Source organism: Cololabis saira, chromosome 2 (genome assembly GCF_033807715.1).
Source record: "Cololabis saira isolate AMF1-May2022 chromosome 2, fColSai1.1, whole genome shotgun sequence".
In the NCBI taxonomy this organism is placed as follows: Eukaryota; Metazoa; Chordata; class Actinopteri; order Beloniformes; family Belonidae; genus Cololabis; species Cololabis saira.
The window spans coordinates 3,955,446-3,978,350 of NC_084588.1; the positions used below are offsets into that span (position 1 = coordinate 3,955,446).

Here is a 22,905-nt window from a genome sequence, read left to right on the forward strand (position 1 = left end):
TTCACAGGCTGAATGGCAGATGGGCGGTCCCACGGGAGCAGGGGAGCAGGGGGGGGGGGGGGGGGGGGGGGGTCGCCACGGCGACAAAGACTCAGTGGTGAGAGCAGTGAAAAGAGGAAGGAGGGAAAACTTGGCACTGGACTGACACCTGGACTGTTGGAGCTGCTTTCAGGAGCCGGGACTCCTGCTGGGAGTCTGTCTCAGACGGAGTGTGAGTGTGTGTGTGTGTGTGTGTGTGTGTGTGTGTGTGTGTGTGTGTGTGTGTGTGTGTGTGTGTGTGTGTGTGTGTGTGTGTGTGTGTGTGTGTGTGTGTTGGTCCCCACAGAGACGGTGAACCCCAGACGTGAGTGTCAGGTCAGATCTTCTGCTCCCACTCCTCCTGCTGCTGCTGGAGCTGTCTGTTCTGCTCAGGACCAGGAACCTCACTGGTTCCTGGTCCACAACACCAACCAGAACTGGACCACACGTCTAGAACCACAGGACCCGGTCCGGGTCCACACCCTGGTGGTGAGTAGTTCTGGATCCAGACCCTCCAGGTTCAAATGTCCAACTCTCACTGGTACGAACACAGTTCTGGGGCCTCATGTACAAAACGTGCGGACGCTACTTTCTACGCTCACGGTCGGATGTTGCGGTTTTTCACGCACAAATCAAGTCTGGCGTACACACTTTTCTGAGGTTTTGTCCTGGTTTAGGTAACAAGAGGATCTTCTGGATCTCTGCCTGAACTGGACCAGCTGCTCCGGTTCAGACCAACATGATCTTTCAGCTGGAACTGCTACAGGTCAGACATCTCTGTCACCATGACGACCGTATGGGACGACTACTGGAGATTAAAGCCAGATCCTAAAACATCCCATAACTTTGTCTGGATAGAAAAACATTAAAATACATTTTGCAGCAAAAAAAAAAACGGTTCTGTAAAGTTGTCTTTTAAAATAAAACTAAGATATCATGAAAAGATTGGGTGGTACGAACTGATGTGATTCTGCAATGATAAAATTTTTATTGAATGTTTCTGACAATTTTCAGAGTCTGATATTAGTCTGCTGCAGGTGCTGCAGGTCCAGAAAGAGTTTCTCCGGTGATGGACCGGGATCTAGACCAGTCTCTCCTCCCAGGACCAGGACCAGGACCTGGACCAGGACCTGGACCAGGATCTAGACCGGTCTCTCCTCCTGCAGATGCAACACTCCGAGTTACAGCAACTTTGCTCTTTATTTCTCACGTTTGCACCTCGATAATCACGTTGTAACAAGTTGTCTTTATTTCTGCAGCGGAGGAATCAGATCCTGATGCTTCATGTTTTAAATATAAATGTATATTGTTATATTTATGAGAGAGGTGATCGTGGACATCCACAATGTGTAAGACTCAATAAACGTGAAGATTGGTCTTAATCCGTCAGTCTACAGGACTGTCTCAGAAAATTAGAATATTGTGATAAAGTTCTTTATTTTCTGTAATGCAATTAAAAAAACAAAAATGTCATACATTCTGGATTCATTACAAATCAACTGAAATATTATTTTAATATTGCTGATTATGGTTTACAGTTTAAGATTAAGATTCCCAGAATATTCAAATTTTTTGAGATAGGATATTTGAGTTTTCTTAAGCTGTAAGCCATGATCAGCAATATTAAAATAATAAAAGGCTTGTAATATTTCAGTTGATTTGTAATGAATCCAGAATGGATGACATTTTTGTTTTTGTAACTGCATTACAGAAAATCACAATATTCTAATTTTCTGAGACAGTCCTGTAATACGCGTGACAATAAAGTTGAACGAGGAGCCGTTTTTCATCCACCAACTTAAGTTCTGGTGTCGGTTCTTAAATTACAAACAAGAAAAGCATAGTGTAATGATGCACTGACGCTGCCCATAAACATTCACAAACCCGTACGATCATAATAAAAACCACAACTCTTCACGGAACGCAACACAAAGCAAAGAACAACAATACCCATAATGCAATGCAGCTGAAATCGGAAGAAATGCCTCCAAATAAATGATTTTTCCAGCCTAAACTTCTGATAGTTCTCCGAGCCGTTGGGCGTACCTGGTCCAGGAAGCGGTACAGCTGCACGGCCCGCTCGATGTTCTGTCCGGTGCTGGTGACCCGCTGGGAGAAGTCCTGCAGCGCGGCCCAGAAGGAGTGGACCTTGTTCTCGTAGACGTGCAGGTCGGCCGACGACACGTCGTCCCAGCGCTCCAGGCGGGCCAGCAGCGCCTCGCCCCGTTTACAGTGCTCCTGCAGGCGGACAGGCGGAGGACTGGGTCAGAACCTTCACACACCAAACACAGATCAGAACCGGACGGTGAGGGGTTTGGGCCCCGTGTGTGCCGTACGTATGCGGTGGCGCAGAAGTCCTTGTAGTCCTGCTGTTTTCTGTTCAGAACCTCCAGAGAATCTGCTGGGTCCTCCAGAACCCTCAGACGGACCTCCCCGACCTCCTCCAGCCACGTCCTCACCTGCTCAGACACACACACACACACACGGGCAGGAATCAGAACAGGAATCAGCTGGGCAGACGGGGGAGCAGCTTCTGAGGAGGTGATCTGATCAGAGCCGTTGTGTGCTGGTCCTGCAGCCCGCGGCTCTTTAGCGCCGCCTTAGTGGCTCCCTGGAGCTTTTTCAAAAATGTTTGACCTTTTTTTTTTCTTCTTTTTTTCTCTCTTTTTTCCTTTTTTTCTCTTTTTTTCTTTTTTCCTTTTTTAATCTCAGCATTTCAACTTTTTTCTCGACATTTCAACTTTTTTCTCAAAAATTTGGACTTTTTTCTCAACATTTTGACTTTTTTCGCGACATTTCGACTTTTTTCTTGACATTTCGACTTTTTTCTCGAGATTTTACTTCAACATTTATCTCGACATTTCAAATGTTTTTCTTGACATTTCGACCTTTTTCTCGACATTTTGACTTTTTTCTTGACATTTCGTCTTTCGCCATTTGCCCTCATTCTAAGGCTTATACATACAAAGCTTTTCATTTTTTGCGGCTCCAGACATATTTGTTTTTTGTGTTTTTGGTCTAATATGCCTCTTTCAACATTTTGGGTCGCCGACCCCTGGTCTAGTACCTACTCAGCCCGACTTGACTTGGTTCTTCTCCAATAGGGGTCTAACGTGCAGAGTAGATACTTTTCTGTAACTATTCTGCCGAGGTTCTAAGCTGCTGAGTCGGCTGTATCTGACATCATCACACTACAGGCCACCGATTGGTCGCGGGGTTGGAGTCAGACGTCTGAGTCAGGAGGAGGAAATCAGAGAAAGAGACTCTGACGGATTCTTGTTCATTTTATTCAACCAGCAATGGCAGCAAAAGTCTGTTTCATGATCCAACTCTGAGGTGCAGATGTTCATAAACCTGGTGCTGAGGAGAGAATTAAAAAGGCGGCGATAAGGAACGACCAGATCTACCAGGAGCTCTGTCTCTTCATAGCTGCTCACGGCTCCAGCTGACTTTTCAGCAGCACAGAGACAAACTAAAAAAATTAAAAAGCTTTGCTGCTTGAAGCTTCTCTCACTCTCATTTTTTAACTTGATATCAAACACAAGCCACAGATCCAGCAGCACATCTATCATCTCCTCCAGGTTCTACATCTTTAGTGTTGTTGTCTTCTTCGTTTAGATACACAATCAAATACGTCACAGCAGCTTCACTACAACCTCCTACTTCTGCTTCAGGTGCTGAATTGTAGTGGAAAAGAAACCAGGCCGAGCTGAGATGAGTAGAGCCGAGTAGGTGCTGGTGGAAAAGCGGCATTGCAGCGTCAGAGCTGCAGTACATGGCCGACACCAGCAGAGGTCAGTGTGGAGCTGAGCTCACAGAGAGGCTGATGATCAACTGCTGGTGTTGTTCAGCTGGCGGACTGTGAGCTGCGTTTAAAAAGCATCTCGGAGGAAGGAAACGGACACCAGGAAAAGGAACACCGACACAACTGATTCCAGGAGGAGCTGACGCCCTGAAGGCAGATAGGCCTCACCTGGTGAGGGGGGTCTACTGTGCCTCTGATCAGAGGGGAGGTGGGGGCTCTCCCTCTGACAGCCGGCCCTCTGGTCGGACCAATGTCTGAGTTCTGGTTCCACCGGGGTGGGTGGAGTCATTTCCTGCCCAGGTGGGGTCGCCCCCAAACTGGCTTTAAAGTGACTCTGCAGACCCCTGCAGGTCTCTGATCCTGATTGTCATTGGGGGCTACGCCGGAGTCTCTCCGTAGCCTACGCCGTAGCCTGACCTGCACCTCCCAAAAAATGGAACCCAACGCAGACTGAGAGGGCTGTGATTGGTTTGCTTGGTAGCAACCAGTACTGGAGTTGAGGGGGGATGAGGGGGGATGAGGGGGGATGAGGGGGGATGGCATCCTCCCTTGAAATAAGTAGGAAAATCTGTCAGTGGGACAAGATTTATCTTCTCATTACAAGCAAAAAAATCTTGTCCCACTGGCAGATTTTTCTACTTATTACTACTCAAGTGAAAATCTACTTGAAACAGGTGAAAATTATGTTCTGATACATTTGTATCATAGCAATTCTCTCTTGTCGGACATCCCTCCTCGTCTTTCAGCTCACGCCAGCGAGTGAACGCCGGCCCAATGTTTATTCTAGTCCGGGCATTTAGCTTGTTACTCTCCCGCTTTCTTTTTTTCGCCTCCTCCGATAAAACTTTTATTTTCTTGGGTTTTTCCGCTGCTTCGGCCATGACACCAGCTTCTGCTGAGCTCTGCGCTCCACGCCCCGCCCAGCTTTGGTCTCCACTACGAATGGGGAAGGAGGGGGAAGTGACGTATGCCGTAAAGCAGTCAAAGCCGTAAAAATGTGTAGTTTTTTAGTGTGGCAGGGTTCCTACCATGCTCCTCAAAGTTACATAGTGCCAGTGAAGGAGATACAGACCCCTCAGACCATGACAGAGGTTCATTAAACCTGTTGGAAGTTGATGTTCCATCACAATGATGATGATTAAGCTGGAAAACTTACATAGTGCTGCTTTAAGCACTTAGCACTTTAACTTTACGGTCACCTACTGGTTTATCAATTGCAACTTGTTTTATTGTTTAATGATTTTTATCTAGTTCTGTCGTATCTTTTAATGTGTTTTTGTTGGTATGAATGTCATATCTTGTCTACTTTGTCTGCTGATGTCCGATTCTGTGTCTGGCATTAATTTGCCGCGGGGACAAGTTAGCCTCTGGCTACAACCATACATATTTACACATGTGTTTATTAATATGTACAGTCCCTGTCTAACAAATAAAGTCAATTGAATTGAATTGAATTGACATGCACCTGACCCGGGGCCCTGCCCTGCAGCTAGATCTGGGGGGGGGGTTCTCATTGGTCGGTGGCCGGGCTCAGCTGAGGGCCCCCCCGGGGTGCTAGGGGGGCTCCCCCCTAGCCGGTACTGACCTGGGTGAAGCCCTGCTCCAGGCCCCTGAAGTCCAGCAGGAAGTTGAGCTCCTGCGTGCGTGCGTTGGACAGCATGACCAGGCGGTGCAGCAGCTCGTCCACCCGCTCGTACAGCGACGCCACAAAGGTATGTTATTGTACAAAAACACAATAATTAATATTATTACATAAACAATATTATGTTAACAGACTAGAGTAGACTACAAATAAAAAAAGTCAAAGCTTTGTATTACAGTAGTTTATTCAAGCATTTGTTTGATTTTATTTGTTTATTTTATTTAATAATAGAGGTGTAACAATATATCGTGCCACGAAATTTTGCGATACAAAAACGTCACAATACGTGTCGTGGAGGTGACAAACTGTATCTGATATTGGGTTATTAATATTAATCTATTGTGTTGACTAGTAACGACCGCGCCTCGACCCACGGACCAAAATCTTCCTCCTCTCAGAAGAAACTAGTACCGTTTTGGTCCCGATCACGGGACTCTTGCAGGGTTTTGAGCTCTGAACTTTTACTTATGTAAGGCTGGTGTAGAGTTAAGCCTTACCTTATTAAATTAAACCTTTTTGGGGTGGTGAGTAGGATAAACACGGGGACAACTTCTGCTGAGTTCCAGTGTACTTTAATGTCCCTCAACAGTGTAGGATTTTAGAACATCAACACAGCACCTAGTGCCGTACTGTGGCGTATCACTCCGCCCAATCTAGAACAGACTAATCACTACAGATAAACTGACTAGTGTCATTATAGTCCCTGATTTACATCAGAATAGAAAGAATATATTTATAAAATAATGAACCCTGAATTACCAAAATAACCTTCTTAACAAAAATAAATCTCCTCTTACACTTATAAGGTGAGCAGGAGTCAATCTTTTTTATGATGTAAAATTGTATGTATTTATTTACTTTTATTTATGTATTTAATTTTAGTTGTTAAATTTCTGGAAAAGAAAATAAGTCAAATCATACATGAGAGAAACTATTCAGTTTGTGGCTAAATATTTGTACTTGTCTGAAACTGAAGATCATAATGCAAACCTGACATTTACTTTTAGTTCAGTTTGTGGAAAATGGTTGGCCTGGCTTTCTCTTTAAAACTTAAACAGTTATAAAGCATTACAAACTGTACAATAGGGCAAATGCACAGTATCGTTTTGTATTTTGTGTCTTTCAAATAAAAGACAATTTTTTCCAGTCATATGTTCCTCATTCAAGGTTGTTAAAAAAATACTGTTATAATATCGTATCGTTATCGTGACCTCCGTATCGTGTATCGTACCGTATCGTGAGATTAGTGTATCGTTACACCCCTATTTAATAATGTCTGTTTTTGTACATTTGAATTTATTCGTTTAGTTTATTTATTTAGCAATATAAAACAAATTGAACAATAAACAGACATTGAAATAACATGCAAGGAAAGGAAGAAGCCTGGTGGCTTATATAGAATCCTTTCCATATATGAATAAAAAACAAAAGCTAAACAAGGGGGGGTAAAAAAACAAAAAACACAAAAGAAAACGTAACTCAGATTAAATAATAAACACTACAAAGATGAAACAATAAGAAAGTTCTTTAAATGTTTTTTGAATGTTGGCAAGGATGGTGATGATTTAAGAGATTTATTGAGTGAATTCCACAAGTGGGGAAAGATTGATGTTTACATGTTCTACAAAACCTTAAATTAAAATCATCTTTGTGCCTTGTGGCATAAGAATGAATATCGGAATTAACACAAAAGAAATAGAAAAATAGAAAAATATTCTTATATGGAAAACATATTGACGAAATACTGTTCATCTAAGGAGGTCCAGGGATCCCGGAGGTCCAGGGATCCCGGAGGTTCTGGTTACCTGGGCAGCAGGGGGAGGTCCGGACTGGAGGGTGCTGATGGTCTTCTGCAGCAGGACCACCACGTCTTCACACTGAGCGCTCAGCTGCTCCAGCCTCTGAGGGACACAAGCACCGGTGAGTGTTTACGCTGGTTCTGGTTCTGGTTCTGGTTCTGGCTCCATCGGCCCAGCGGGCCGCTGTCCTGTCCAGTTCTGCTGCTTCGTCCAAAAATGCTACCGCCGCATAAACCGATAGCGTCTGTCTATCGATTTTTGCTACCCTATCAAAAAATGCTACCTAATGGTTTTCTACCTTTGTAGAGCTACAATTTTACTGTGTTTTACTCCCTAGCCCACTTCCTTTTCCCCAACTGATCCTTGTCTCTTGCCAGGCCGTCATTGTAAATAAGAATGTTCTTAATGACCTGCCTGGTTAAATAAAGGAGAATGACTGAATGAATATCAAATAAAGCGATAGAATTGTTTTTTTTTCTCTTTATCGTATAATGTTCACAAAGTGTAATGCAATTCATGTCATGGGTAGTTTATTTTGAAGGATCAAATACTCAACATCCCATATTATCAATTTTACATCAATATTTGAGGGGTAGCATAATTTAATAGTCCAGTAACATCCTATCAAATAATGCTCCCATCACTTAATGCATTCAGGTAAGATACTAATCACCTCACTGCCACTGCAGGATGAATGTCAGCATTTTTATACCTCAATTTATCCATTTTAAATCAATATATTTGGATTCATAATAAGTATAAAATACAGTATTTTCTGGACTATAAGCCGCACCTGCATACAAGCCGCATCCGCTCTATTTAAAAAAAAAAGATCTGCAAGCCGCAGATATTTCTGTTGTTAGATTAGATATTTACTACATGTACAGAAGGATTCTGAACTGTAAATGATGTACATGTTTATACCTAAATAGATCCTTTCATAACAGTGTCTTTTAACACGGCAGCAACTTTGCTGATTAAAACGGGACAGAACCAAGAGAAAATAACTGGCATTTATTTATCTATTTATCTGTTTGAAATCTGCTTCTACTTCTATCTGCTAAAGAAGAAGTAGCATATTCTTCTTTGCATTTATTTTGTCTTAGTTTCGATTCTAATTCCGGTTAGAGCGCCCCGAGCGGTGGAAGAAAAATCCACAGAATAGCTGCACCTTTGTATAAGCCGCATGGTTGAAAACCTATGAAAAAAGTAGCGGCTTATAGTCCAGAAAATACAGTATATATGTTCTTCTTCGATGGACAGAACAGCGGGTCGGGGTGGGAGCATGGATGGACAGAACAGCGGGTCGGGGTGGTAGCATGGATGGACAGAACAGCGGGTCGGGGTGGTAGCATGGATGGACAGAACAGCGGGTTGGGGTGGGAGCATGGATGGACAGAACAGCGGGTCGGGGTGGTAGCATGGATGGACAGAACAGCGGGTTGGGGTGGGAGCATGGATGGACAGAACAGCGGGTCGGGGTGGGAGTGTGGATGGACAGAACAGCGGGTCGGGGTGGGACCTACGGTTCTGAAGGAGATCCAGCTGCTCTGGCTGAAGCTCAGCGATCCTCCCAGCTCCAGGGGAACCTGCCGGAGATCCACGTGCTTCTGCAGCGCCTTCAGGGAGCTGAGCAGCTCCACCTAAACACACACACAATATACAATATCATATATATATACACAATATTATATATATATATATATATATATATATATATATATATATATATATATATATATATATATATATATATATATATATATATATATATATATATACACAATATTGCTTACATCATGTCTCTGTTTTTGATATAAATAAAAATAAAATAAAATAAAAGAAGACAACTCATTCATAAAGAGAGGGAAAAGGGGGAAAAATAATAAAAAAGGGAGGGAAAAAAAAGGAAAATAAAATAATTTAATAATAATAATAAAACTAAAATAATAATAAAAAAGAAAGAAAAAACAATATTTCTCACACCTTTTTACCTGCTCTTTCCTAGTATCATAGCTAAGAAGGTTCCTTTTTTTTAAACAAAACTTTATTGAAAATATACAAACTCTCAAAGAGGATAATGGATAAATATCAATTTAAATGCAATATGAAAAGAAAGGAAAGTAAGAAATTAAATAAAAAATGGGGATTCTTGTATGGAATACAAAAACAAGGCGCTCTAAGAATTAAAAGGTGCATATGAATAGCAAAATAAATAAAGCATTTAAATTCACATAATGGAGCATAGAAAAGGAGAGGAATTATTAAATTAGAATAACAAATTACGAGCAATGTCTAGACTTATTTTACTTGCATTTTTGTTTTCTACTCTGTTGAGACATGTTAAAAAAATCTTAAAATCGTTAATAAAACCCCAGAATGAGGGTTTACAATTTCTCCATTTGGCACAATGAATACAGCACTTACCCAGTAACAAAATTGTATTAATAATATCAGAAACAGAAAATTCCAAATCATCCAAAAAGAAAATAATATGGCTTAATTCAAAAGGTGGAACATTATTACTTCTAAGAGATATCCAATCGTTACCTGTGTGGCTGCAGGCTTGTCCAGCTGCAGGGCGGAGTCCTTGCTGCTCAGGATTAAGATGGTGTGGATGGAACCTGGTTTGTCCTTCTAAACGGTCAGAAAAAACAGTTCTGAACCAGCTCTGACCTGGATCCAGAACCAGAACCAGAACCAGAGCCTGGCCTGTAGACCTGACTCCGTCACCCCCCACGATTAGGTGACCTACCTGCAGCGTCCTGAGGGCGGAGAACAGGCCGGCGGCCGGAGTGGCTCGCCGGGCGTCCACCAGCACCGTCAGCCCTGCGGCTCGCGCCTCCTCCCTGGTGGATACAGGAAGTGATGTCAGAGGGGGGACGGGTCACCTGAGAGGGCCTGAGGCCGGGGCTTACCCCAGGGTGGAGGTGTAGTAGAGCAGGAGGCGGTGGAGCTCGGCGCTGTCCCAGTCCGAGTGCGACCACACGGAGCTGCAGGCGTTGACGGTGAGCAGGGCTCGTCCTCCGACGTCTCGGGTTCCTGCAGGAGACGCCGAGCGTTAGTACCACCCTGTCAGGCGGAGCAGCCCGGCAGGGCGGTGTCCCAGCCAGGACACACCTCAGGGGTTGACGGCTATTGGTGAGCAGACTGTCAATCATATTCCAAATTAATCTATTGCTTGATATAAACTCTCCTGGCGTGGTACAGAAACCTTCCCCCCTCAGAGTCGTCAAGGATTCGAAATCAAACGATTGAGACCAGAACGAATGTTCGTTCCAGACTGTAAACATGTTTATTTCTGCTCTAAAGTTGGACATTTTAACCTGGAGGTCAGTGGAGGTCAGTGGAAGCAGGGGGGGGTTAGTTGTTCTAATCTGCTACTGCTACTACCGCTACTCAGAATCAGAATCAGGTTTATTAGGTCAGCTTAGAAAACTGTAGACTTCGGATACACCGGCGGCGACACAATGGTATTGTGCGCCAGTATTTCCAAGGGTAACACTGGGATAGGGGGGAGAGGGGGAGAAAAAAAAACATTTTCACACTGAGTATAATACACAGTATCAAGGTGCAAAAACACCTCGGCACACAGAGCAACAGACATCATCACAAGACTTGCATGTGGGTGTGTGGGGGGTGGGGGTGGGGGTTGAGGGGGGTCCTGGCACAGTACATCCAAGTGATCGACGCGACTTCATGGCGCTCGAAACCCGGAGACTGTTGGGGGGGGGGGCGATAAGAGGGGGGGCGAGGAAGGTGTTGAGTTGAGGGAGGTGTGGTTATCAGCAAGTGTGTGTGTAGCGGTAAGTCCGTGAACTTCGCTCAGAGCTGCTCTCAGCCAATGTCATTGATCTTATCAGTCGGCTCGGTCAGTTCTGAAAACAGTCCACAGATGTTCCTGAGAGGGGCAGAGGTGGGGGCAGAGTCACCTTCTTTACATTCCACCAGAAAGATTGTGACCAGAGCGATCGGCCAGAACCGCCCTGTCAATGCCAGATTATAGAATCAACAATTATATTGCAAAAACAGGCAGCCTCAGTAATTTTCCGCCTGCCTTCAGTCTCTGGTTCATCAATGGCGACTCCAATCAGACGAATTTGTGATCAATTTCCGCCAAGCCGAGCTTCCAACTTCTCCAAGGTCTTATCCATCTTGCCAATGAGCTCAAAGACCGCAGCCAGCCTGCGATTCTGTTCGAGAATCGCATCCAGCTTACGGCTTTGCTCCCCCAACGTTAAAGTCTGAGTGTTGATCGCCTTGCTTGACCCTTCAGCCACGTCCAGAAGCTCTGAAAGAGCCAAAACAGCTGTCGACGACTTACGCGTTTGTCGGTACACCAGGAATCCCCCTCCTCCGATCAAGAGAAATCCTGCTATCATAAATCCAATTATGAAGGCACTACTACTATTACTAAATATTTAATCACTTTTCCAACTGTTGCTCTGCTTACTGCCCCCTATCGGTCACTGCCGGTACGACATGCTCTCCTCGCATACTACGCGAGCGACGTTGCAGTTGGTAGTTCAGGAGAACAGACAAGAAAGGACGCTAACGAAAGCACCAACTGCAAGTATATCTGGGCTCTAAAAGGCAACGCGGTCGACACGCTAAGATTCCCGAGAGACTGCAGCGTCCTAAAGGCTGCTAGTCAGGGGGGACTGGGGACTGGAGTTAAGGTGGAAGGGTTCCAGACCGGCCCACTCCACCCGGAGCTGGGCGTGTCTCCGGGGGGGGTGGATACCCACTGAATGGTCCAGATCAACAGAGCTGGACAGCAAACCCTGTAGGACACGACCGGTACCAACCGAGCAGGACTTCCTGGACTCAGGTCTCCGTTCAGGATCTGATTCTGGTTCATGTCTGTGTTTTCTTACCAGGTAGACACACAGCTCCGGACCTCAGCAGCACACTGTAGAACCTGGACTGGGAGGACTGGGAGGACTGGGAAGCCTGTGGGAACTGTGCTGGGACTCTGGGGATGGTTGCAGTTGGTTCTGGCGTTGCTGGACTGGGACCAGCAGCCGGACCGGACTCTGAGTGGACATGAGGAGGCTCACCGCCGACAGCTGTGGAGAGACACAAACACCGACGTAAAGACAATGGTTCAGACCTCCAACAACGATTGGACCGCAGGAACCTTCTCCAGGAGTCTATCAGGAGGTCCCTGTGGGCGCGTTTCCACCAGCAGGAGTCAGTCAACCTGAGAACCTCTCCTGCTACAGGGACGTAAAGGTTCCTGAAGGCCCCTTTTACAGGGGGTTCCCGGGGAGAGGGACACACACCGAGGACCCGGCCCTGAAACATTTACCTGGGACCCCGCTAGTGGAAACACAGCATTTGTTGGCCCCAAAGTTGTCGGGGAATTCTGGCCTTGGTGGGCTACTAGTACCTAGACCTCCTTCTTGGTGGGCTACTAGTACCTAGACCCCCTTCCTGGTGGGACACTAGTACCTAGACCCCCTTCCTGGTGGGACACTAGTACCCAGACCCCTTCTTGGTGGGTCACTAGTACCTAGACCCCCTTGTTGGTGGGACACTAGTACCTAGACCCCTTCTTGGTGGGACACTAGTACCTAGACCCCCTGCTTGGTGGGTCACTAGTACCTAGACCCCCTGCTTGGTGGGTCACTAGTACCTAGACCCCTTCCTGGTGGGTCACTAGTACCTAGACCACCATCTTGGTGGGACACTAGTACCTAGACCCCCTTGTTGGTGGTATACTAGTACCTAGACCCCCTTCTTGGTGAGACACTAGTACCTAGACCCCCTTGTTGGTGGGTCACTAGTACCTAGACCCCTTGTTGGTGGGACACTAGTACCTAGACCCCTTGTTGGTGGGACACTAGTACCTAGACCCCTTGTTGGTGGGACACTAGTACCTACACCCTCTTTTGGGTGGGACACTAGTACCCAGACCCCCTTATTGGTGGGACACTAGTACCTAAACCCTTTTCTTGGTGGGACACTAGTACCTAGACCCCCTTGTTGGTGGAACACTAGTACCTAGACCCCCTTGTTGGTGGAACACTAGTACCTAGACCCTCTTCTTGGTGGGACACTAGTACCTAGACCCTCTTCTTGGTGGGACACTAGTACCTAGACCCTCTTCTTGGTGGGACACTAGTACCTAAACCCTTTTCTTGGTGGGACACTAGTACCTAAACCCTTTTCTTGGTGGGTCACTTGTACCTAGACCCCCTTCTTGGTGGGTCACTAGTACCTGAAGCATCACACACACACACGCACACACAGGGGAGTTAGCGGAGGACGAGGTGGAGTCAGCGGGAGGTTTTACTGAGGGAGGTGTGGAGGAGGAAGGTAAAAAGGAGGAGGAGTGGTTTAGCCAATCAGAGGAGGAGGAAGAGGTGACGAGTACGGCAGCCTGATGGATTGTGGGATGAGAAGCAGGAAAAGGAAAGGGGCCGAGGAGGAGACAGGTTTTAGTACCTTCAGTCCGATGCTCTGCAGATCTTCCTCCATCATCCTCCTCTTCGTCCTTCGTGTGCTGCTCCTGCTTTCCCCGCCCACCTTCACACTCCTCACATCCAAGCTGGACTTCTAGACTCTCAGCTTCACAATAAGAGTCCTCAGGTTGCGTGTGAAGTGAGTCTGCTGTTGCGTTGGAGACTCTTTGTGGCGATTCTGATGGAATGATCCAAGTACTCGACTTTTCCGAGGGTCTCTGAAGGGTGCTGGTTTCAGAATAAAAGTCTTCTGACTGTGAATGTAGTGTAGTATTTTCATAATAAGAGTCCTCATTGTGCCTATGTGTTGTATTTTCAGAACTGCACTCCTCAGGATGTGTTTGAATTGCACTTTCAGAACAAAGAACCTTGGTGTGTGTTTCCTGGGTATTGCTTTCAGTATAAAAGTCCTCAGTCTGTGTATGTAGTGTGTTTCCAGAATAAGAGTCCTCAGTCTGTGTTTGCAGTGTTCTTTCAGAATAAGAGTCCTCGTTGTGTGTTTGTAGTTTGTTTTCAGAATAAGAGTCCCCAGTCTGTGTTTGTAGTGTGTTTTCAGAATAAGAGACTTCAATCTGTGTTTGGAGTGGGATTTCAGAATAAGAGTCCTCAGTCTGAGTTTGCAGTGTGTTTTCAGAATAAGAGACTTCAGTCTGTGTTTGTAGTGTGATTTCAGAATAAGAGTCCTCAGCCTGTGTTTGCAGTGTGCTTTCAGAATAAGAGTCCTCATTGTGTGTTTTTGTGTTTTCAGAATAAGAGTCCTCATTGTGTGTTTGAGTGTTTTCAGAATAAGAGTCCTCAGTCTGTGTTTGTAGTGGGATTTGAGAGTAAGATTCTACAGGTTGCATTTGCCGTGTATCAACTGCCCAAAAAGAGTCCTTGTGGAGTGTTTCTTGTTTAATATTTTCATAATGAGAGTGTTCATGGTGGGTCTTTTGTGTGCCTTCAGAATAAGAGTCCTCAGGTTGCGTCTGTAGTGAGTCTGCTGTTGCCGTGGAGACTCTTTGTGGTGTTTCAGACTCAGATGGAATGATCCAAGTATTCGACTTTTCAGAGGGTCTCTGAAGGGTGCTGGTTTCAGAATAAAAGTCTTCTGACTGTGAATGTACAGAGGTATTTTCAGAGTAAGAGTCCTCATTGTGCTTATGTGTTGTATTTTCAGAACTGCACTCCTCAGGATGTGTTTGAATTGTGCTTTCAGAACAAAGAGCCTTGGTGTGTGTTTCCTGTGTATTGTTTTCAGAATAAAAGTCCTCAGTCTGTGTATGTAGTGCGTTTTGAGAGCCCAGAGGTTGTGTATCATCTTCAGAATAAGAGTCCACAGGCTGTTGCTGTACTGTACTTTCAGAATAAGAGTCCTCAAACTTAGGCTGTACTGTACTTTCAGAATAAGAGTCCTCAAGCTGTAGCTGTACTGTACTTTCAGAATAAGAATCCTCAGGCTGTGGCTGTACTGTACTTTCAGAATAAGAGTCCTCAGGCTGTGACTGTACTGTACTTTCAGAATAAGAGTCCTCAGGCTGTGGCTGTACTGTACTTTCAGAATAAGAGTCCTCAAGCTGTAGCTGTACTGTACTTTCAGAATAAGAGTCCTCAGGCTGTGACTGTACTGTACTTTCAGAATAAGAGTCCTCAGGCTGTGACTGTACTGTACTTTCAGAATAAGAGTCCTCAGGCTGTGGCTGTACTGTACTTTCAGAATAAGAGTCCTCAAGCTGTGGCTGTACTATGCTTTCAGAATAAGAGTCCTCAGGCTGTGGCTGTACTGTACTTTCAGAATAAGAGTCCTCAGGCTGTGGCTGTACTGTGCTTTCAGAATAAGAGTCCTCAGGCTGTGACTGTACTGTACTTTCAGAATAAGAGTCCTCAGGCTGTGGCTGTACTGTACTTTCAGAATAAGAGTCCTCAAGCTGTAGCTGTACTGTACTTTCAGAATAAGAGTCCTCAGGCTGTGACTGTACTGTACTTTCAGAATAAGAGTCCTCAGGCTGTGACTGTACTGTACTTTCAGAATAAGAGTCCTCAGGCTGTGGCTGTACTGTACTTTCAGAATAAGAGTCCTCAAGCTGTGGCTGTACTGTGCTTTCAGAATAAGAGTCCTCAGGCTGTGGCTGTACTGTACTTTCAGAATAAGAGTCCTCAGGCTGTGGCTGTACTGTGCTTTCAGAATAAGAGTCCTCAGGCTGTGGCTGTACTGTGCTTTCAGAATAAGAGTCCTCAAGCTGTAGCTGTACTGTACTTTCAGAATAAGAGTCTTCAGGCTGTGGCTGTACTGTACTTTCAGAATAAGAGTCTTCAGGCTGTGGCTGTACTGTGCCTTCAGAATAAGAGTCCTCAAGCTGTAGCTGTACTGTACTTTCAGAATAAGAGTCTTCAGGCTGTGGCTGTACTGAGCTTTCAGAATAAGAGTCTTCAGGCTGTGGCTGTACTGAGCTTTCAGAATAAGAGTCCACGGGCTGTTGCTGTACTGTGCTTTCAGAATAAGAGTCCTCAGGCTGTGGCTGTACTGAGCTTTCAGAATAAGAGTCCTCAGGCTGTGGCTGTACTGAGCTTTCAGAATAAGAGTCCTCAGGTTGAGCCTGAATTGAGTCTGTTACTGTGGACTCACTCTGTGACATTTCAGCCTCAACGGAGTGAACGGTTTGAGTACTTGACTTCTGCAGGGTGCAGATTTCACAACAAGAGTCCTCATTGTGTCTTTGTTGTGTTTCACTTTCAAAATAAGAGTCCTCAGACTGTGTCTGTACAGTGGTATTTTCAAAATAAGAGTCCTCAGACTGTGTCTGTACAGTGGTATTTTCAACATAAGAGTTTTCAGACTGTGGTTGTAATGTGCTTTCTGTACAAGAAGTGGATTTCTTCTGTAGGACATTTTCAAAGTCCACAGGAAGTGTTTGGTTTATGATATTTTCAGGATGAGAGTCTCCAGACTGAGGTCGTAGTGTGATGTCTGCAGGATAATAGCACTCAGACGGAGCTCGTGGTGCGTTTTCAGTATAAGAGTCTTCAGAATATGTTTGCTTTGTGGTGCTTTCACAATAAGAGCCCTCAGGCGCTGCTCTCTGTGTGTTTTCAGTGTGAGAGCTGCTTGGCTGTGATTGTAATGTGCTTTCAACATCAGCGTTCTCATGCTCTACTGGTTGTGAGTTATTTTCAGAATACGAGTCCTCAGGATGTGTTTGTTTCCTGTTGCTTTCAGAGTAAGACTTCTTCCAGTGGTTGGGATGTGTACCACTTTCAGAATAAAGGTCTTCAGGGTGTGTGTGTGCTGTACTGTTTTCTGAACAACAGTTCTCAGATTGTGTTTGTAGTGTATCTCTTTCAAAATAGAAGTCCTCAGAGTGTGTTTGAGACTTTTCAAAATAAGAGTCCAAGTGCATCTGTTGAGTGCTATTTTCACAGTAAAAGTCCTCATCTATGTCCACTTTTGCATGTCTTCCCTTTTCCTCTTGTGTGTATTCGTCTTTCTTTCCATCTTCCACCACTTGTTCCTCCTCTCTTTGATTCTGCGGTACAATCAAAACCTGAACCTCCTCTTCTACCTCCACCTCCCCTGCTCCTTCGTCTTCTGACACCTCTCTACCTCCCTCTGTTTCTTCACTTCCTCCCACTTCTTCTCCCTCTAATAACCTCCGTCCCTCTCCTTTCACCCCCCTTTCTCCCTCCTCCCCTCCCTCACAAACTCCAACTTCCTGTTTCATTTCTGCCAGCTCTCTTCCTCCCTTTTCTCCATCTATCATGTCCTGTTTCTGATCCGTCCCTCCCACCTCTCCCTTCAGATCTGGACCGGTACCTCCGGGGCGACGCCGAGCCTGTTGGGGAGGAGCAGAGGAGGAGAAGAAGGGAGTGAAGGGAGTGAGGGGGACGTGGCCGTGGTCCTGGTTCAGGTTGTCCTCGATGAGTCTGGAGCAGCGCAGAGTGTGGGAGCTGAGCCGGCGGGGCCGTGAGGAGTCCGGGACGTCTGAGCGGGTCCGTGTGGCGGCGGCGGCGTTGACGGTGGGAGGTGTGTGCACGCTGAGCCTGGACCGGTGCTGCAGGCTGATGGACTGGGTCAAAGAGCCTTTCTGGGGGGAGAAGCGTGGCAGCGGCGTGGGCAGCGGCAGCTCCGACAGCTCCACGTACTCCCCCTCCGAGTCGTCGCTGCTCGCCGCGCGTTGGTCCGTTTTCACCGGGGTTGGGAGGAGCTTCTCTTCCTTGGCGTCTCCGTCCTTCTCCTCCGCCTGGGGGGCGGCGTGGCCGATGAACGGCGGGTAGACCAGGTCCTCCCAGGGGACCCGGAACACGTCTCCGTGGGCGGAGAGCAGGCAGCGCTCCAGCCTCGCCGCTCCGCGCTGCTCCCTGTCCCGGTCGATGGAGTCCAGCCAGGCCATGGTGGAGAGCTCGGCCCTCAGAGCTGCAGCCGGCACCGCCTGCTGCTCCGCATGGCTGCACGGGGACGGGCGGGGGCCCGGGGCCGGGGACGAGGGGCGGGGGACGTCCGCGGGGACGGGTCTCCTGGACGCAGGAGGCAGCGCTCCGGAGGACGCAGCGGGACGACTACCTGCTGGTGGGAGCAGGGAGGCCGGCCTTCATGACGGAGCAGCGGCAGCTGAGGGGGGAGAAGCAGAAAGGTCCTATAAATATTTAGGCACTATTATTGACAAACTGTCATTTGGAAAAAATTCAAACTCGCTATACAGGACTGTCTCAGAAAATTAGAATATTGTGATTTTCTGTAATGCAATTACAAAAACAAAAATGTCATACATTCTGGATTCATTACAAATCAACTGAAATATTGCAAGCCTTTTATTATTTTAATATTGCTGATCATGGATTACAGTTTAAGAAAACTCAAATATCCTATCTCAAAAAATTAGAATATTCTGGGAATCTTAATCTTAAGCTGTAAGCCATAAATCGGCCCTCAAAATCCTGATGGGTGCATCTCTAATTAAGAGCCTTGGTTAATGAATATGTAATAAAACACAGCGGCCCAGAGGGCGGTCCTGGCTGGGGTGCAGAGGGAGCGGGTTCAGGCCCAGGAGACCTGGACACGCCCTCGACAGAGAGCAGGAAGGGGAGAGCTGTGAGACCCAGGTGGGAGGAGGAGTCAGCCGTGACCCGCAGCCTCCACAACAAAGACGGAGCGGGGAGACGGTTGTGGTTGTGGTTCAACTCCTTATCTGATCTGAAGTCAGGTAGACGCCACGGCGCTCAGAGCGACGGCGCTCCGGAACCCCCCCCAGGGGTCTCTTGCTACAAGTAGCATCAAGACGAGCCATATTATCTTTAGATGAAGCATCTTAGTGAGAAACACCGGCCATGACACGCAGAAGCAGAAATCCGGCTGTTGAAGTATCAAACTACTCTCAAGCCTGAATTCCTAATTCGAAAGCCTAATTTGCGATCTTTTCCTGAATGGTTTATCCGACTTTTTCCGGTCATAGTGAATCAAAGAGATAAGGACAACTATTGTGCAAAAAAACAAAACAAAAAAAATCACACACACACGAAGAAAAGAGCGCTGAAAGTTCACGACTGCTTCAAACTGGAAACCGGAAATGCGTTGCTTCCAAGCGAACCAATCACAGCCCTCTCTGTCTGTGTGTGGTCTGCGTCGCCTCGACGCGTAGTTACAATTTTTGGGAGGTGCAAGTCAGGCTACGGCGTCAGTGACGGCGTGTGGTCTGCGTTGACGCGTACCACACGCCGTAGGCATGGCGTCGTTTTGACGCAGAACCATAACTCAAGCTTCACCGACATTTGCAGAGGACCAAACATGTCTGCTGCAGCTCAGCTAAGTCCAGCTCACTGGACAGTCCTCAACCCGGACCGGGACGACCAGACCTGGGGCCTCATTTATAAAGCTTGCGTGCGCACAAAACAGGGCATAAAAGATGCACACGCAACCTTCTACGCAAAGGATCGCGTCCCTCTGTGTGTGAAGCGCAGCGTCAGTCAGGACTCTGCTGCTGCTGCAGCCGCGGTGCAGGACACGCCGGGAACCTCCTCTTCACCCACCGCGACAACCGTAGAGTGACTAAGGACAGAACAAATAAGTGCCGGGCCACTCTCCTCTTGGCCTCCTCCTTCAGATCACACCACTTCTTTTTTATTTCTGTCACAGATCTGTCCGTGGCACTCACGGCGTTTACAGCAGCAAAGACGTGCTGCCACTCACTCGCTTTCTTTTTGTTAGTGATGCCACTACTGTGACCACCAAATAATGTGGTTTTCCTGCCTCCACCTCATCCACAACATCTCCATCTCAATCTCCGTGAAATTTAGTGGCACGGTTGCTCGACACGTCTCATTCATCCTGACGCAGCAGAAACAGACTGCAGGTGGCGCTGCGCATGCTCAGCAGGGTCATTTATATGCAAATACAGTCATGGAGTAGTTTGCATTCACCATTTATGGTATGAAGTGGGCGTGTAGAGGGCGGGGTATGAGGAGAATTCAGCTGCGCAACCTTCCAGCTGGACTGTGATTTATAAAGAGAACATTGCGTGCAGATGTGCGTGCACACGGTTTTATAAATCAGGATTTTTTTGTGCGCACGCCATTTTCGGCTTTTGAGCGCACGTAAACTTTTAGTATGAATCCTACGCACTCTTTTATAAATGAGGTCCCAGTCCTCCCCCGTACTCACGCAGGCGTCCAGCTGGAGGTTCTGCAGCAACTTGCAGAAAGTGGATCAGATAGCGCAGGCCGTCTCCAGGATAGCAGTCGTCCACCACGCTGAGGACCTGAGAGAGGACGGTTGGGGGTGTGTTCTGGGATGGCGGGTCGAGGGCAGCGAGCACCGTCTGGATGCAGAGATCCAAAGACTCAGAGTCCTGCAGAACAAATATGGAGGTTTGGATCAATGATCAGTGAGTCAGCTGGAGCTACGTATGTGCTAGAGTCCTTTAGAGAGAGAGTAATCACAACTCCGTTTACTGCAATGGTTTAGTTTTTTCACAGCAATGGCGGAGCATGGAGCCCCTCAAAAGCTCCCGGAAAAAGAGAAAAAAAGAAGAAAAAAAAAAAGGAAAAATATCAGTTTATTTCTGCCAACGAATGTACAGGTTTAGTAAAGAAGAAGAGTTCCAGGTAACTAACACAAGCATATATATTTATAAGGAAGAGGGGGTAACTGATATAATTCCATTTATTTGCAATGAATTCAAATATTAGAACACATTATGCTGTTGGGAATCCAGATTTATTGTTAATCACCTGTTATTCTGCTTCACTCAAGTCTGAAAGTTAAAAAAGGAAGTATGGCAGGTGTAAATGTACAGAATGTACATGGTTTAGCAAAAAGACAACAGGTCAAAGCAATTAACACAAGCATACAGTATATCCTACATTTATAAGGAAGATTAGGTAACAGTTAAACAGATAGAACTCCAGATAGAATTTAATTTATTTGCCACAGATTTCTCATTAGAACACATTGATTATATATGTTGTTGTGAGTCAGGCTTATTGTGTAGTAGTCAACTGGAAAATCACTGTCATCTGTCAGTCTGCCTCACTCACGTCTTTAAGCTAAAAATCAACATATTACGATTTTATTGTTGTTGTCAAAGAATGTACAGGTTTAGTAAACTTAACATAAACAAACAATTAACATAAGCATAAAAATATTCCAAAGCGAAATATTTATTGACCTTCTCTACCGATTGTCGTGGTTTTTGAATTGCCCGCCAAGCACTTCCGGGAACTTGTGGAGGACTACATGGACCACGTGATGGTCCATTTTCTGTTTTTCAGAAAATATAGGCGTCACGTCATTGACCCAAATACGTTTATTTGTGCTATGAGGTTGGACGGAGCAGCATGGAGGCTGACGGACAGGGCCGGTTCTAGAAAATGATGACTAAGGCTGCATCTCAGATCAGAGGGGGTGCACATGTCTGGCACTTTATTCAACACTAAATTATGCATTTTCCCATAATTTCGAGTGGAATGATAGTAGCAAAACAAGAACATTTAAAGTGTATTTCAAATGCTTTATTGCAGCAATATTGCTGCAGAACAAAGAAAATGCTACATTTAGTCTGGGCTACCTCACCCATCAGACATCTAGCAACAAAAATAAAACATAGCAACAAAAATAAATATAACCATAAATATACAAGACTGTCTCAGAAAATTTGAATATTGTGATAAAGTCCTTTATTTTCTGTAATGCAAAAATGTCATACATTCTGGATTCATTACAAATCAACTGAAATATTGCAAGCCTTTTATTATTTTAATATTGCTGATCATGGCTTACAGCTTAAGAAAACTCAAATATCCTATCTCAAAAAATTTGAATATTCTGGGAATCTTAATCTTAAACTGTAAGAATAACCATCGTTACTTTGTTAACGGAGCAGCAGAGAGCAGAGTCTTGCTGGTGCAGGAAACTGCTGGAAGCAGATGAGTGACGTACACTGAAGGCTGATTTATGGTTCCACGTTGCACCAACGCAGAGCTTACGGCATAGGATACGCGGGGACGCAAACGTACGGTGCGCGTTGCCGCGTAACCTACACCGTAGGCTACGCCGTCGATTTAACGCGGAACCATAAATCAGGCTTAACGTGCGCATTTGTCAGTTTTCTTTTCTTCTTTTCAACTGAGCATGCAAACACATAAACTGAGGGTGCAATGCATGATTATGCACCCTCATAGAACCGGGCCTGCTGATGGAGACGGTGCAGCGTGTTCTCAGGAGGCCCCAGAGGTGTGGCTGGAAGCCCCCGGCCCGTCAGCTGCTGTAACCCAACCCTCGCCTGGGAGAAGCTAAAAATATGAGCCTGCAGACGGCGCCGGCTCCAGGAGGCAGACGTTTCCACATGGTTGTGATGGCACTTGAACCCCGGTCCCCCCCGTGGAGCAGCAGCTCAGTCTGGCTTCACAACAGCAAGCAGCTCATCATGACTGGTGTCATTCAAAACGCCTGAAGGATTTCTCACTCTCCTTAACCAGGGAAAGTTTAACTTCCCTGCATAGAGGGGACCCTCTGCGTGGAAAACACCCACAGCTCCTTTGGATAGCTCTGAAGTAATAATACATTCAAAGAGCTACCATTCTTGGTTTTTTTTAACCAACATTCTTTTTATTGTTTTCACTTAAGCTGGGCATACACGATATTTTAAATGGTTTGATTCAGCCCCATCTCAAACTGCACGACTAGATCGCTGAGTTCAAAAGTTC

The 22,905-nt window shown here is 46.0% G+C and overlaps 1 protein-coding gene across 4 annotated transcripts in view; it reads right to left on the reverse strand.

The window, feature by feature from the left end:
• Positions 1–22,905, reverse strand: part of plekhg4 (pleckstrin homology domain containing, family G (with RhoGef domain) member 4) — a 102,802-nt gene that overhangs the window by 27,852 nt on the left and 52,045 nt on the right. For 3 of the 4 annotated variants that reach the window (XM_061736235.1, XM_061736244.1, XM_061736252.1), the window contains 11 exons: positions 20,363–20,549; positions 13,715–18,316; positions 12,142–12,333; positions 10,183–10,306; positions 10,020–10,113; positions 9,815–9,901; positions 8,791–8,907; positions 7,271–7,366; positions 5,409–5,513; positions 2,355–2,477; positions 2,065–2,256 (listed from right to left, as the gene is read on the reverse strand). In XM_061736235.1, coding sequence (XP_061592219.1) covers positions 2,065–2,256; positions 2,355–2,477; positions 5,409–5,513; positions 7,271–7,366; positions 8,791–8,907; positions 9,815–9,901; positions 10,020–10,113; positions 10,183–10,306; positions 12,142–12,333; positions 13,715–18,098 — 5,514 coding nt within the window. In that variant the 5' untranslated portion in view covers positions 18,099–18,316; positions 20,363–20,549. The remainder of the gene's footprint in view (positions 1–2,064; positions 2,257–2,354; positions 2,478–5,408; positions 5,514–7,270; positions 7,367–8,790; positions 8,908–9,814; positions 9,902–10,019; positions 10,114–10,182; positions 10,307–12,141; positions 12,334–13,714; positions 18,317–20,362; positions 20,550–22,905) is intronic. The other variant, XM_061736260.1, reaches the window with a different exon arrangement.